General features: G+C 41.2%; 1 protein-coding gene across 1 annotated transcript; it reads right to left on the bottom strand.

Annotated features, from left to right (window-relative positions):
* Positions 1-527: 527 nt before the first annotated feature.
* Positions 528-12,140, bottom strand: LOC120783462 (all-trans-retinol 13,14-reductase-like). Its single transcript, XM_040116511.1, has 12 exons — positions 11,978-12,140; positions 9,344-9,526; positions 7,927-8,065; positions 7,547-7,649; positions 6,944-7,139; positions 6,650-6,847; positions 4,368-4,487; positions 4,148-4,286; positions 3,845-3,954; positions 2,765-2,931; positions 769-928; positions 528-676 (listed from the first exon to the last, which is right to left on the bottom strand). Exons 1-12 carry the CDS (start codon positions 12,138-12,140, stop codon positions 528-530), a joined length of 1,827 nt encoding a protein of 608 aa, XP_039972445.1.
* Positions 12,141-15,521: the final 3,381 nt, after the last annotated feature.

The following is a 15,521-nucleotide window of genomic DNA, read 5'->3' as shown; positions in this document are numbered from 1 at the left end:
TGGATTTAAATATGCTGGTTAGCTGTGGTATTATGGTGTTAATTCCTGTATTAATACATCAGGTTTCAATCTTTTGTCATTAATTTTGTTGGGTTTACATCATGCACATTAAACTATAAGCTAGACCTCATCTTACCTTAGTCTTTCTGCTCTCTCAGAATTCGTTCATGTCTGTCCATCACCTGACTCCAGGGTGAATCAGTTTGCAGCACATTTAATATGTCATATGTCAATCCTTATGAATTTTAATACATTCATCTGCTCCATGAGAGCGGCTGCAGCCAGTGTCCTGCCTGCTAGTTTCAGTGTGGAACATTTGGATGTGTGTTCGAATGGAGAACAAAATGTAATCAAAATTACAAAATTACAATAAAATTACAACAGAGACCGTATGTGAAATTGAGTGCACGATCAGGTGTAAAGTATGTGCAAAAGCTCCCTGTGTAAATGCTATTTCAGAATTTGAGATGTTGGTAAGCTGCATTTTGGTGCATTTATATCCTCCACTACCCCCTGCCCTGTCACTACTACGTCAGCTTATGATTGGTCCGTCTGTGTTTGAGGCGGTTCTTCAGGGCTAGAAGGTCAATGTAGAGGATCTGATTAAGAACTGCAGAGGCGCAGAGCAGTCCACCGTGCAGAGCTCCGGCCATGCCGTTACAGAATACGTCCTGACCTGCACACACACAAACCAAACAAACATTGAGCAGGTGTGTCGGTCTCTGTCGAATCGAGACCAGATAGGAACCTTCCTGTCGGTCAAGTCACCTGTTAGGTAAAGTCCGTTGACTGGTGTCTGTGGTCGTGTCCTAGCAACTGTTTCAGGGCTGAACCGCTCCACGTTGTGTTCAGCGCCGTACATCTCGCCTCTTGGAGCACCCAAATAGTGGACATTTGTCAGAGGGGTGGCAGCGTCCACCATCACCACCTGAACATACATACAAGTATATACACATTGTATTTGTAGGGAAAAGTACCTCAACAGTAGATGTTGGCTGTTATAGACAAGTAGACATTCGAACCACCATTACACGAATAAAAAAGCTTAGCAACATTTTGGACCTTCAGTGTTTAAAGACAGAATAAGTAAAAATGAGTCAGGGAAGAACAAACAAACAAATACTGGAACTAGATATACAGTATGTGATAAAATACTAGCTATTTTTCCTGGAGCTTTCGACTGTATCCCACAGCCTTCTAAAGCAAACTGAATGTTTACACCTGAGGAAGGTTGTGGGATATGGTCAAAAGCCCCAAGAAAAGTCTAGTAAGTGAATCTTCAGTTTTGAGGATGTTACCACAGTTTTGTTCCCAAGGTTGAGAACCAATCTCCATGTTCAAGTGGAATGACACAGTGCAGAGTGGATGTATTTCACCTTAGTAACACAAGAGATCAAAGCTGCATTAATTTAATTTTTTGGGGGGCTGTGGAACCCACTGAAAACACACTGACATATTATCACACCTCTGAGATGATTTGGTGTTATCAAACAGTTGCCTATTTACAATTCCAGCAGACACTGAATAACATTAGTATTCATAGTAGGACATGTTTTTGGCGACCTGATGAATACCATTCACTTTCCTTTTAGCTCAGTTATGGTCTCTACCAACTTCTGAGAAAAATATCTTGCTCTTTAGCTACTAGATGCTCACCTAAGTTCACTAGCTAGTGCTAACTATGTGTGTTTGCAGCTGAGCAGGAAGTGTACAGACCTTTTAGCCTATAAGAGCTGTCCTCTGCTGCTGAAAGTGAGATTGATGAGTTTGCAGGCCATAAAAACAAAACAATAGGCTAAAAGAAGCTAAAAAGCTGGGCAGAGCCAAGGGGAACTGCAGAGTGTGGAGATGAGTACTTCCGCCAAGGAGGTTATGTTTTCACCTGCGTCTGTCTGTTTGTTTATTTGCCAGTGGGATTACGCAAAAACTACTGAACTGATTTGCACCAAACCTGGTGGAGGGACGGGGCATGGGTCAGGGAAGAACCCATTGAATTTTGGTGCAGATCCAGGAATTTTTTTTATCACTTTCCTTAACATTGCGAGATAGAACATTATTCTCCTTGGCAGACGCATGCTCACTACTGAGTGCCAGTCTAGTTCTCCGCGGGTTTGTGGCTACAAGTGACACCTTTCACATCACATATAGTCAATTAATCCATGGTTAATATAAAAAATATCAATTGGTGTAGCTTTATATAGAAAGTCTGACCAAGTTCTCATTTAAGAGTATAATTTGTGCTCTGCCTAAACGAGCTAATTTAGACAATATACCAGAAGGCTGATTTAACAAAGCAACCAATTTTAATGTGAATTTTAACATGCAACTACAAAAGACTACCTTTGACCACTAGGTTAGCTTGTTGAGAGGACAACAAGACAGTTACATCAGACAAAATGTTATCTTTAGATATAGATTCGACATTACTGAATTGATCAACTCATCCAACAAGGTTGCAGAAACTGAACAATGAAATCTAATTCTCATGGAAATACTACACTCTTTAGACTAATGCCGAAAGCTACCAGAGGGAGCCATATTAGATTGCCTGAGAGCTAACGATATTAGTTGATGGCTAGGCTTATACTGTTCTACTCTTTTGTCACTGGTGACTTTCAATCAGGAAGGTGTAAGCGTCATCTACTGTTCTGCTGAGTGTAATTATTTATGGATACATTAGTATGGATACAAGAGATTGTAAAATATAACTCGCTGTATAAAGGCGCATGTACATACATCTCTACATACAAGAGTTGATGTATACCTTGTCACGCAACTGTGGGAAGATGGTTAGTGCCCAGTCCAGCAGCTCTTGGGCCATGCTGTTTTTCAAATCCAGGTAGTCCTGTCCCCTCTTGCCAAGCTTTGTCTCTTCCCATTCTTCGAACCACTCATAGCGAGCCATGGTTAGCAATGTCATACAGGACTTACCTGCAGAGAGGTGGGAAGGGGAATAAAGAACTTGAATTCATGTAGGAGCACAGTCAAGTTAGTGTGTAGCATGGCTGTGCTAATTTACATCACAAGCTGCTGTACTTTTGGAGGTGTAAAATCCTACCTAAAAAGGGTGTTAACTGTTGTGCATTGTTTGGGCCTCTAATAAGCCTTCAAACTGGGGTGGATTTAAATTGCAGCCACTGAACACCTTCTGTAGCCCTTAAAATTTTTCAAGCATAACATTGGTTTCACAGACTGGCTGGACAAACTATATCACAAGTATCATAAGTTTAGAGAAAGGATAACACGGTGTGGTTCTCTGTAAACTGCAAATGTTAGTATGCCCAGCTAACTAGCTACCCACAGCAGTAAACCAGCATTTTTTTCGAAGCCAAGGGCCATGTCATTAGCTAATTACATTAGTTTGTGGGGTAACAAGTTATGTTGTGTTGAAAAATCCCTTTTAAGGACTGATACATCCTTCTGTGTGAGCCAAGATGCTATTACTGTATATCAGAGTTTAGAGTAATGATGGCTGCTCCGTCTTGCTCTTCATGTGGCTCGAGGTAGTGTTATGTTTGTGAAAATATGTTTTTCTAAAGACAGAGTCCAAACAATCCAAGGGTAATTACTTTAACAGTAGAGCTAACTAACTCTACACTGGAAGACATGAATAACGCTGCACCTTTATTTCCATGTCTTCTACATGGATCATTAGCTGGTGAAGATGCTGACTTTTTACCTGGGACATTTTAGCCTCAATCTTTTAGCATTTTTGTTGCCATCATGTGAGGTATCAAAGATTACAAAAGATGGCATGAGTCACTGAGGCGGAAGTCATCATCAGATATGATGGCAAACTAGCAATCAATACATTTACATTTACATACATGAGACAGTGTGTTACCTGGGTGTCTGATGTTGGCTGTGGGATCTTTAGCAGATGGGAAGGTGATGAACATCATGGGAATGTTCCCTAATACCTGGTCTCTGCTCAGGGAAGAGTATCGTTCCATTCTTCATACATAGTTTTTGTGAAAACAAACACAGACACAGACACAGACACGTTGAGTAATTCATAGTTAATCCCATAAAATGCAAAATACATTAGAACAGAGACAACAATGTGTTAAAGTGAGCAGTGCAAAGGTAGATGAAAAGTACAAAGACACAAGTAGAGAGGAATATAAAGAAATATATACAAACTTACAGTGTGTCCAAGTCGTTGTGTTTATACATCCAGAAGTTGGTGGAAACAATGCCTAGCTCGTCTTTGGTTCCATCCAAACCAACAAACACCAAGAAGGAACCCATACCATGACGTACCATACCCAACAGCGACTGGATCTCTACAGACACAAAAACTTGGTGAAAAAAGTAAAATGTGCTGTTCGGTGTGTGCAGTCAAATGATAAGTCCACAGACTTTACCTGGTTTGTCCTGTATGTGCTGAGGCAGAAACTTCTGGAAGGTGTTGAAGATGCCAGCGTTAGAAATAACAACAGGGGCATGAACTTCAGTCTCTTCTTGGCCTTTAAGCACTGTCACACCTGACACAAACAAATGCACACATATAGCAGAGCAGTCCCGGTGCTACGCAGAGAGCAAAAAACGTGTCAAACACAACTTAAATCAGAGGGATCCAGAGAGGATTTATTTAGGAGGTGGTAGACATTGGCATGTTTAAAATTCAAGGGAATGGCCAGTGTACAGGGAGCAGTTAACAATGGCAAAAAATATCTGGACGAATGCTCTGAAATACTGCTTTTAAAGTGGGAATGCAGTCTGAAGGGCAGGTGGATAATTTTGAAAGCGCAACATTGCATTCCAGGGTTGTCAGAGAGATTTCATTAAAGTGAGTTAGTGCTGAATATGGGCAGGAGTCAACATCAAGCACCCTGAATTATGTGCTAATGTGCTGCCCAATCTCCACTATCTTGTTGGAGAAATAATTAAGAAATTCTTCATATCTGTCTGGGGATGATTCAACTGGCTGGCTGAGTGGGGGACTCAGCCAGCCGAAGAAGCCATTAGATGCCATCAGATGTTTAAGAGAAGCAAGGGAATCAGTGAGTTTATCCTTCTTCCATTTCCGGTCTGCCTTCCTGCATGGTCTTTTTAAATACCTTGCTTCTTCATTTAACCAGAGGAGAGTAGAGGAGAGTATTATGACTTTTTGTATCTGACAGGAGCTAAAATCTAAAATATTTGTGCAGGAGCTATTAAAAACACTGACAAGCTCCTCTACAGTGAGGCTCTGATGTTCATTGGTACTAAAAAATGTATTTGAGGCATAAAAGCTCGAACGAAAGAATGCACAGGGAGTGAATTTACGGGGCGGGAGTGAATCAGTGTGGGGGGGTTTAGGGTCAGGAGAGAAAATCAAGGCAAAATTCCAAATTCGCATCGTCCACACAGAAACCATGGGAGAGCACAAGGTCAAGTGTGTGCCCCTTTGTAATGGCTGGGATGTTTGACATATTGAATTAGATCTAGAATAAAACCACAAATAAAACCAAAGCTAAATTTAGGTGGTCTGTAGATTAAACCTATAAAATGGGAAATCTTTCAAAAAATACAAGTAACACTCTCAAAGGTGGGAAAACAACCAGGTGAAACTGCGGAACGACAAAAATTATGTCTGTGTGTTACGGCAAGGCCCCCGCATCGACCTGTCAATCTCGGCTGGTAGAAAAATAAGAACTCTGAGGGATTGACTCAGTGAGGGGGGCATAAAAAAATCAATACTTTTGGTCATAATAAAATCCTGGCTTATGACTTATGAGCAAGGCATCTTACATTCAGTAGACAGAGAAGAGCTGTTTCAACAGAGGGAGTGGAAAAACTGGCTTTAACTTTGATGACATTGTGTTGATATCTGTGTGGACTGTGAGTACATTTTTGTATTGCACACTGCAGTTCAGTGATCATATCAGGAACAAAGGAGTTAGTGAGGAAAATAAAACCAGCACCAGCAGGACCTGCACTGTTAGTTCCGTCGATTGGTTGCCAAACATCAAGAATGCGGGTCTTACCTAATATGAGCCTGTCAGAAGGCAGATGCCAGGAGAGAGGAAAGAGAGAGAAAAAGGAGGAGGAAAGACACATGCTAGAAAGCCTTAACCTCTGAAGAATTTGGGTTTAATTTCTGTCTGCGTCTATTTGTTAACCTAAACGGATTGAAACCAACGCCCAGCTGAGTGCACGGTTGGCGACACAGGAGGAGGACTGGAGCTGGCCAATGAGGCAGGAAACGAGTCAAGCTCGCTGAGGTTCAGGTAGGTTTGCATCCTTTCTTGTTTTTTCTCGTCTGTTTGGCAACAAAAGGCATTCAGTGTAACGTTGTTGCCTTTTAGGTACTGGCAACGCAAGATGGCTTAGTGGCAACTGATTCTGCTAGACCTGACAACAAGTGTTGGGACACAGAAATCACAGGCTTGAGAGGAAAATGTTATGATTTCTAAAATTACATTAGTCAGTTTTTAGAGACCTGAAAGACATGCAACTGACTTGCAACTGGCTTATGTAGGCTTCTGACTTGACTTGGGGCTTGCCTCAAAAGACTTAAGAAAGAGCTTTGTTTGAAAGGCAGGGGGTGGGGGGTTGTCATGGAAGGAGTGTCTGACTATAGACCACCATGAACAGAACGGGCTGTGCCCACTTGCATGGAAAAGGCCAATGCGTCACAGAATCTGCCCCCCCCGTTTCTCACCATAGGCCTTCCCCTGCTGGTTGAGCAGGATGCGTTGTACAGGAGCCCTGACCAGCACGGTACCGCCTGCCTGCTGAATGACGGGGATGATGTGAAAGGCAAACTCACTGGCGCCCCCTCGTGGGTAGTACGCACCACGTTTGTAGTGGTGAAGAAGGAGAGCGTTGATAAGAAAGCTGGACTCTTTAGGAGGGACACCTAAAAGAAAATCCGATAAAACAGAGCATTGCAGAAAGCTTACACTGGGTATGCGATCTGTATGATTGAATGTGTGTGTATGTATGTGTCCAGCACCATAGAACAGGTAGGCTGACAGTGCCTGCAGGTCCTTGTTCTGTGTGAGGCGGGACATTATTTCTGTATGGTTGGTTGTTGCCAGGCGGAACACTGAAGATATGAGATTTAACAGGCCAGTACGAACCAGGAAGTTAACCACCCCGTACGGTATGATCTTCAAGACGGCGATAAGTGGCGTCCGCCGTGAGGCTAGCTGCAAAAGGAGGACATACAAGCTTATTTATTCATCAGAAAGTAGACACATTACTTATGAAGCACCTTTTATATGAAAAAATGCATTTTGAGAGCAGTTGCTGCCTCTGCCGCCATTGTTTTGAATGTAAAGACAATGCCGACCGAGCCCCCAAGGTCACATGAACACGCATGGCTCTTTGCCACTGTACTCGGTGTTCATGAATCACACACCTCCTCACCAGCAGACAAGAGACAGATCAATGAAGAGAAACACTATTGAGCCTTGTGGCACTCCACACGTTTAGTCAGTGATTTAACTTTCCAACCTTGTTCATTTATTAAACTCTCACTGTCTCCTCTCATCTCTTCTTCCTCCTCTCACCCATCATTCTATTTGTGATTAGAATTACCCCCCTCCATCTCTACCTTCATCAATCTCATGAACTCATCAATGGCCTCCTCCTCTCCTGGAAACTGCTTCTTTAGGCTAGCTGCCATCTCAGTCTTCCCTGCATGGATATGGTACTCCCTGCAAATGACAGAGAAGTAAGGTAGGACAGGTACTCTCTAAGTGTGAAAGAAATACACACGTATTATTGATTAAAATATGGATAACTTAGAAGCCTTGGAAAGTGTTAGGAAAACACACATAGTTCATTGTTAAGTTTTGTTGTTCATTTCCGATGGTTGGTTACTCCTGGTAAGTTCACAATGCTGTGCAGAGAACATAAAGAAACCCCTTGCAGAAGAAAGAGGGTGCAAATAAAGTTAACAGAAAGAAAGAATGAAACTGTGACGTGCCCTACCTGCGCTGGTCAGGCTGACCCAGGACCAGCGTGTCAAAGTGCTGCTCCAGCCGTGTGAACCGCAGCTGTCCCTCTGTAATCTGATCCAGAGCAACCCTGAGCATGCTGTTCTCGTGGAGCTGACCCAAGTAATGGATACCTGGTGGTGGCAGTGGGAGGTTAAGCCCAACTCATTTATTTAATGCCTCAAAGTATAAAACCTATAACAACTTGGTCCCAAAGTGTGTTTCACCAGGAATTATTCTCAAGACTACATTTATGAAGAATTGGTAGGATCCTTACATAGTCTTCAGTCAGTTGTGGAGAAAAGCCCCAAGTATTCAAAAGTGAAGCCAAATCAATACTCTAGTGTACATGTAATCACATCGTATCAGTTTCCCCTTCCCTGTATAATATGACAGTTTTGCAGGGAAATAATCGTAAGATGTAACTTAGTGCTTGGCCTTGCATGCTGTAGTAATCCCAGCCTCATTCCTGAAGAGAGCTTTGGTTTAGTTCTGGAACACGGCATGGAAACAACCTTCATTGTTTATTTTGCACTGCGCTGATTTTAAAGTAGCTGTAGTAGCTGTGTTTGGGTATTGAGGGGCCTAGAAAGACTTGATTCAATCTTTCGTCTTAATACCTGTATGTTATTGCATTTGATACCGTCTTATATTCAGGCCAATGCAGTCAGTAATTAGCACATGCTCTTAAATTCTAAATTGAAAAGCAATATTAATCAATTACTGTGCACAGAAAAATGTATTATATCTTTTTTTTCCCATGGCATTGCCTTGGCGTTTTGTGTCCAGCGAAAAACAAGTGATTATTCCCAATAAGGAAAGTACAAATAACTGAGATCACGGAATTGCATACATATCACACCCAGTCAACTCCTGCAGCTGGTGAACAGACACAGTTTTTTCTGTGAGATGTGTTACAGTTCAGCTCTGTTTGACAGCCATAACGTTGGCAGAACATGCTGTATTTGTTGCCTGATGTTTGTATTCCAAGGCAGTCATCCCAGTTCTGGTTCCTCGTGCTGGGATAGAACTCACCACACTTGTTTGGGTTTTCTCCGTTTTCCTCACGGTGCTGTGAGAAATGAGACTAAATGCACTGATGCAGATTTATTAGAAGGACTGAACTCATCTTATTACCATCCAGCGTGTTGTGTGTGTAGGTTGTTCAGTATGGGATAGCTAGCTGTATCCTTTTCTTTTTGAATAGGAAACAAATGTAAAACATGCTGACAGTATGATCAAGGATAGAGCCTGTACAATGTAAGATAACTCAGCTTTTAGGCTTAATATTCCAATTATAAATCTTTGTTTCAACACATTAAAAGGTTCTTTTGCTAGTTGGAAGAAAAGGTACACTGCACCTGCAGGGACGTGTGCAGGTGTGTGTTTGTTGATATACTTGGGCACCTTACCCACATCGAACTCAAATCCCTTATTCTGGAAGGTGTGTGTGCAGCCTCCAGCCTGATCATGTTGCTCCAGGACCACAACTCTCTTCCCGGCTTTGGACAAAAGTGCGGCTGCTGTCAAACCTCCCACACCACTGCCAATCACCACCGCATCCAGAGCAGCGGGAACACGAGCTGCAGAAAAACCTGCAAGGAGATACCCACCGTATTTTAAAATCAGTCTGGTGGAGGGTTTTGAGGCTTGAATTAAAGCTGAGAGTCTGCACTTCAATCACACCTTGATGGCCTCATTTCAAATCCCTTGTTGGTGGTGTACAGAGGCACAATTACCAATTACAATGTTTTACATGTATAAAATTACAAATCTTAACTGAAACGTTTCACATCAAATGTTTCTTCATTTTCAAAATGCCATACTCAGTAAAAGAAAATGCGTAATATACACCAATGAAGAGCTAGGAAGAGACCTTGAGAGGCAGATAAACGGACGAAGGAAAAAAATGTTTTTGGACAGCTTTTGGCCTGGGACTGAAACGCTTCAATGTAGTGAAACTTCTATAGCGTTTTAGATTTTTAACCAGCCCAATAATTTTAGTGATTACAGTACACCTGTATATAGTATGTAATGGTTGTCGAACTACATCTAATTATTGTAAGATTATAGTATTATATTATAGTGTAGAAATTGTATTAATCATTCCTATATCACAGAATTGATTATGTTGAAAGAATAGGTTTGATGGTAGATGAGCAAAATGGCTTCAGAACAGCGAGAGCATATAGCCACCAATAGTGTACTGTATTTACAGTTATGTCATATACTATATCTACGGTTACTGTCCGATAGTGGCGATAGGGATAGGAGAGGACCCTCCAAACCTCAGACGGAAATGCGACATGATTCAACTTGTTCAACAGCAGCTCACGAGAAAACGCCTTACAGGGACGTTTAGCATGAGCATCCCTGAATTAGTGAGCTGAAATCTTTATTTTGGATGATTTATTCACTGTTTATGATATGGTGACAGAATAATATACATGCTGTCCAATGCAAATTGTTCCTGACGTCCGAAGCAGACTGATGTGTTGATTACCAGTATATTGTTTGATGAAAAACAACTACAGTGTAAAATCGGGTGCAAAGCGGAATTTATTTAAAGGAGGACAAAATTCTTTGTTTGCAATGTAATGAGTGTTTCACCACTTCAGCTGTATTTTTTGTTGTCTTATAAGTCTGTGTTGGCCATGCTCTTGTATGTGACACAATTAATAATGTCACTATATATATATAGATAGATATATATATACGTGTATATATATATATGTATATAAACTCTCTGGTAGACAGATTCACATACATATCTGCCAATCATCTCTGGAAGAATTCCCATCATTCCAATTCTGAAGACCTAAACTTCTCAATGACTTGCAGCCTATAGCATTAACATCACTAGTAAAACTGTTAAATTCAGAAACTGTGGCTGTAACTGGACCAGGTCAGGACCCACTGTAGTTCACGTATAAGCCTGGGAGAAGTGCTGGCAGGGCAAAGTTATTCATTTTGAACCACAGAAACCCTTTGAAAGAAGAATCCCTTATGGAAGACCACCTTTTGTTGACTTTGTCAGGTTTCAGCACCATGTAATCTCATGTATTAGTGAAAAAGCTTATATCCTACTTCCATTTCAATCATCAACTCATCAGATGGATTGTCAGTTATTATCGGTCGCTAGCAGAACTCAGAGAGTAGTCGTAAGTAGTGGTAAGTAGGTGGATCTTTTCTAGATTGAATCTATCCAAAACTAAAGAAACGACAAAGTCACTGAAACACAGACAGTATTCCAACATCACTCATGGCGTAAGTGTTGACATTGTCCAGACCTACAGATGCTTGGGAACTGTGTTTGATGACAGATAAGAGATTTTGTGAAAACACAGATGTGACTGTGAGAAAAGCTCAGTGGCGGCTGTACTGCCTCCGTAAACTGGAGTAGATCAGAGAATACTGTGGTTTGACTCCTTCAACGGAAGTATTTCAACCTGTTCAGTTGTCTGCTGGTTTGCCTCCCTTTGTCATAAGGACAAGAGCTGGTGGCAGGATGCTGCTGACCGCCGCTCCAAAATTATTCACAAAACGCAGAGATCCCGAGGGCTTGCTTAATACTGGGCAAATCCTCAAAAAGACATTGAAGAAAATCAGGGACCCCACAATGAATACTTCAAGCTGCCGCCATCAGGAATACATTTTAGACCGCCTACATGTAAGAGCAAACAGAGGGAAGTTTGGTTTTCCTCTAGAAGCCAGTAGACTTGTGAACAGCCAATGTTGACCTCTGCTTGTTAACATAATATATCCCTTTGTGGTGTTGGACACGGCTGGCCAGCTATGGACAGACCACTGTTATAAACACTATTTCTCTTTTGAATATTTATAACTATATTCTAATGTTTGTACTTATAGATGTTTTTTGTGTGTAAATGAAGTCTTTAGTTTTAGTTTTGCTTGCCAACTTGCTTAAATTGCCCCCCGAGTGAGAAATAAAGGATTTTGAGTTGGAAAAAAAAACAAGATAAACCAGATTCAAGGCCGTTTGCATCAGATACACTATGACATTTTTCATCTTTTTTTTTTCTTACCTCTCTTCAGCCTTTCGTCCCTCTGTTTGCTGTCGGTGACCAAGGGTCCTGGTGGCCTCAAGAACTCCTCGCTGAACACCTTGTAGCGCTTCCCGGTCAGGAAGAAGATGCCGACCACCGCCAGCAGCACGCAGCTCAATGCACCCAGAAGCCACCACCACATAGCAGAAGAGCGCTTTGTTCCCACTTTACAGCACGGAGGTGGCTATTAGCAAGAGCAGGGTGGAGAGGAGAGGAAGAAACAGTAGAGAGGACAGGAGAAGTGCAAGTCCAGAAGGAGAGGTAAGAAGTGCGTCAGATGAGAAATAAGAAAGCTATCCTCCTGCAAAAAGAGCACTGAACTGCAGAGAAGGAGCAGGTTCGTGTGAGGGGTGGAGTGAAGGAAAAGGAGGATAGACGGTTATTAGGCTTAAGAAGAGCAAAATAAAAAAGGAGCACAACACATGACATTTTGGAAACTCTGACTCCACAAAGAGCTGAGCAGATAACACATTCTCCACACCAAGGTCATGAGACTGACAGACAATGGCTGAGAATAGTAAGCTGGTTGTTTATCGTTTCATCAGACTCCGTTTTTCTAACACCAATGTGTTGCTCATTAGTGAACTGCCTTAGGATGAGAGTGTTTACAAAAATCATACTGTATGGCTGAAATCCTCGTAGTTCCACTGCATGACGATGAACAAAGATGCTTTTCGGAACTGAGATGCTGTGAACCGGACACTTGGGGAACATTTCGCTTTCTGAGTAACTGGGCTGAGGTGCGTGTACGTGTTAGTAAAGGTTCGTGACTATTTCAGTTCAGAGTCCCAGAGGCCGTGAGGGTGAATGTTTCAGAGAGAAACTCGAGAAAAACTCATTTGTTTTTGAAAAGGCTGTAAAACTGATCAAGATTCAAAAGATTTTCTGTATGTCACAGTTGGAAGTCAAATGATTCAAATTATACAATAACAAGGCATAGTCTACAAGCATGGAAAAATAAAGGTGCTAACTGAAACCAAAAGTGGTTCTTCAGAGTGATGAGGCACCGTATATGGTTCCCCAAAGAACTTAAACAAAGTACATATACTGTATATATATGTTTGTATTTTGCTTACAAATACTAAATTCAAGTTAAATTTTCTGCATCTCCGAACCACATATCCGGGCAGCTGAAAATGTTTAACACCTTAAAACATTAAACGTAATATTTACAGCATTACAAGCGAATTGTCCACAGACCTAATGCATGTACACAGAGACGTTTGATCACAGTTTGAAAGGGCGAGCAATGTACAATCTGAATGAAACTCATACAATTTATTAGACAAATCAAGAGCTGTTCCTCTGGCAAGATAACCTTAATATCCTGTAGCGTGTGATGCGTCATTATTGTCAAGGCTCGTAGCGGGGTGGTGTTTGAGATTAGAGAGGAGAACATCTGTGAAGTTTCTCCTGATCCTGTGGGATTCAACCAAATTTCAAAATCGGTTAGGATTTTAGAACTGCTGGAGTCTGAGCTCGGCTTCAAGCTGCAGAGGGAGGGGGAAAAGAGAGCTGGTCTTTTTTTCCCCCAGAGGGTAGTCCAAGGGGGACGCTCCTTCCTGCAAATGTGTGGACTTCAAATTACCAAACTAAAGGGATTACAGCTTGAATATATGTATAATGAATATTTTAACCATGGAGCTAGATTAAACAAGTAATAAAACAGAAATAAGAGTAAGAGAGTAGGTCCCAACTGAGTCCAAAGAAAACCTGTTCAGCTGTTAACATGTATAACAATGTGTTGCTATATTGTGAATTCCTAATGAAAATTGTAATCACGTTCCAAAAAAAAAAAACACCAAAAAAAACTGATTATTTCAATCAAAACAATAATTTATTCAGTATAGACAGAAGCATCAACAATACCTGATTCTACAATCATCAGTTCTACATCAAAATGACAAGGTTCAAGCTTGATTGGCTGTCCACTTTTCGATGGATGTGTCTCTGCAGAGATTTTGTCCTTTTGCTTTGAGGAGAGGCTGCTAATACTGTGTCTAGAGTACATGTGACGTCTGTCTGTCCTTCTGATTGGCCATGATGTTAAAAACTATACTCGTCCATGTACATAACAGCAATCTGAAAAGAGTCACACAGCGACATTTTTTATTGTTGATCACTGTGTTTCATTCCAAAATGAGACTGAATCCGAAACCGCTGACAACTACATTTACAGTGGGACTGGAATGCAGGTTCGTAATTTTAAAGGGGCACTCCACTGATTTTACACATCAAGATCAGTTTACCCGGCCTGTGAAAACAGTCGTACGATGCATCCGTTGCTCAGAGAGAAAAAATATCCCAGATGATGTCATTGGCTTGGGCTGGGAGACCAAATTTAGGGACAGCATTACAAACTAGGGGGGTGAGAGTGTTTAAATGGAGAGATGCTACTGAGGTGCATTAGGGGACATATAGGATCCAGGGTTTTTGGTGCTTGACCCATACTAGCTACTAAAAGTCAGGACCATTCTTCTCTTAATGTGTCCGTTGAACGTCCTCAAACATTATGAAAGCACAACACTGAATCGCTGGAGTACACAGCTTTGTTGTTGTTGAATGAAACCTTTCAAATAATACATATCAAGTCCATGTACAGTAAACATATGTCGAGTAAAGCTATATATACTTCATGCCTCTTCCTATTTCATTTTTTCAGATGTAACAGATATTTGTCAGTGAGCCATGCTTTTTAGGGACTGAATAAAAACCAAGCCAAATTACGTCAGAGTTGTGGTTGTACTTAAATGTATCTCATTTATGTGAAACATCCAGTGACAAAAATGGTTTTATTGCATTCACGAGATTTCAAAGAAAACGGACAGAGTGGGGTTTTGGAATTTCCTTGAGAGTGAAACAAATTGGTGTATCCCAACACCCAAGAGTCGCGAGATTCAAACATAGCTGCCAGACAAAAATCTGCTTAAGCCACTTTTAAAAACTACAGCACAGACTGAGTCACTAAAGTGTCTCCTCATATCGGGCTGGAAACAACTGGTCTGAGTGTCGGTTATGTTTTTCAGTACATGTGTTTGATAAACACCAATTTTTGCCATTTATCGCTCAACAATTCATTGTACATCTCAAGTATTCAGTAGCTGCCACAATAGAAGATCCGAGTGCACACAAGCTGCTCGAGGAGCTTTCTGCGGTTGGCACCATGGACAGTGTTACATGTAGGGTGGCCTGAGAGTGCACGACACAACATTAGAGAAGCAAAAGACAAAAAAAGATGACACAAATCTGCTAAAATTTGAATTTTCTTCAAAATTTGTTTTGAAGTGCCTCAGTTGTCGTTCACTCAGAGGCCACTGGACACAAGTCTTTACTGACATTCTGAAAGTTATCACTAAAGTGTCACATACTATAAATACTAGGCAAAAACCTCATACCTACTGTATCAGTATCTATTATATCGTGGTGTATCTAGCTGCTATCTACAACTGAGTTAATAAACACAACAAAGACGTTTTATTTTGAATTATATATACTACAAAATAAAAAGTGCACATTGACCGCA

This window comes from Xiphias gladius, chromosome 3 (assembly GCF_016859285.1).
Source record: "Xiphias gladius isolate SHS-SW01 ecotype Sanya breed wild chromosome 3, ASM1685928v1, whole genome shotgun sequence".
In the NCBI taxonomy this organism is placed as follows: Eukaryota; Metazoa; Chordata; class Actinopteri; order Istiophoriformes; family Xiphiidae; genus Xiphias; species Xiphias gladius.
The sequence above is the reverse complement of the archived record's forward strand: the minus strand, read 5'-3'. Positions and strand labels throughout refer to the sequence as shown.

Excerpts from the sequence above, each read along its gene's own strand:
- LOC120783462 (XM_040116511.1), bottom strand. The coding sequence starts at position 12,140 with ATGTGGTGGTGGCTTCTGGGTGCATTGAGCTGCGTGCTGCTGGCGGTG. Across the intron at positions 8,066-9,343 it reads GGGATTTGAGTTCGATGTGG|GTATCCATTACTTGGGTCAG; the intron begins GTAAGGTGCCCA and ends TGCCACCACCAG. Across the intron at positions 6,848-6,943 it reads GTCAGCCTACCTGTTCTATG|GTGTCCCTCCTAAAGAGTCC; the intron begins GTGCTGGACACA and ends ATTTTCTTTTAG.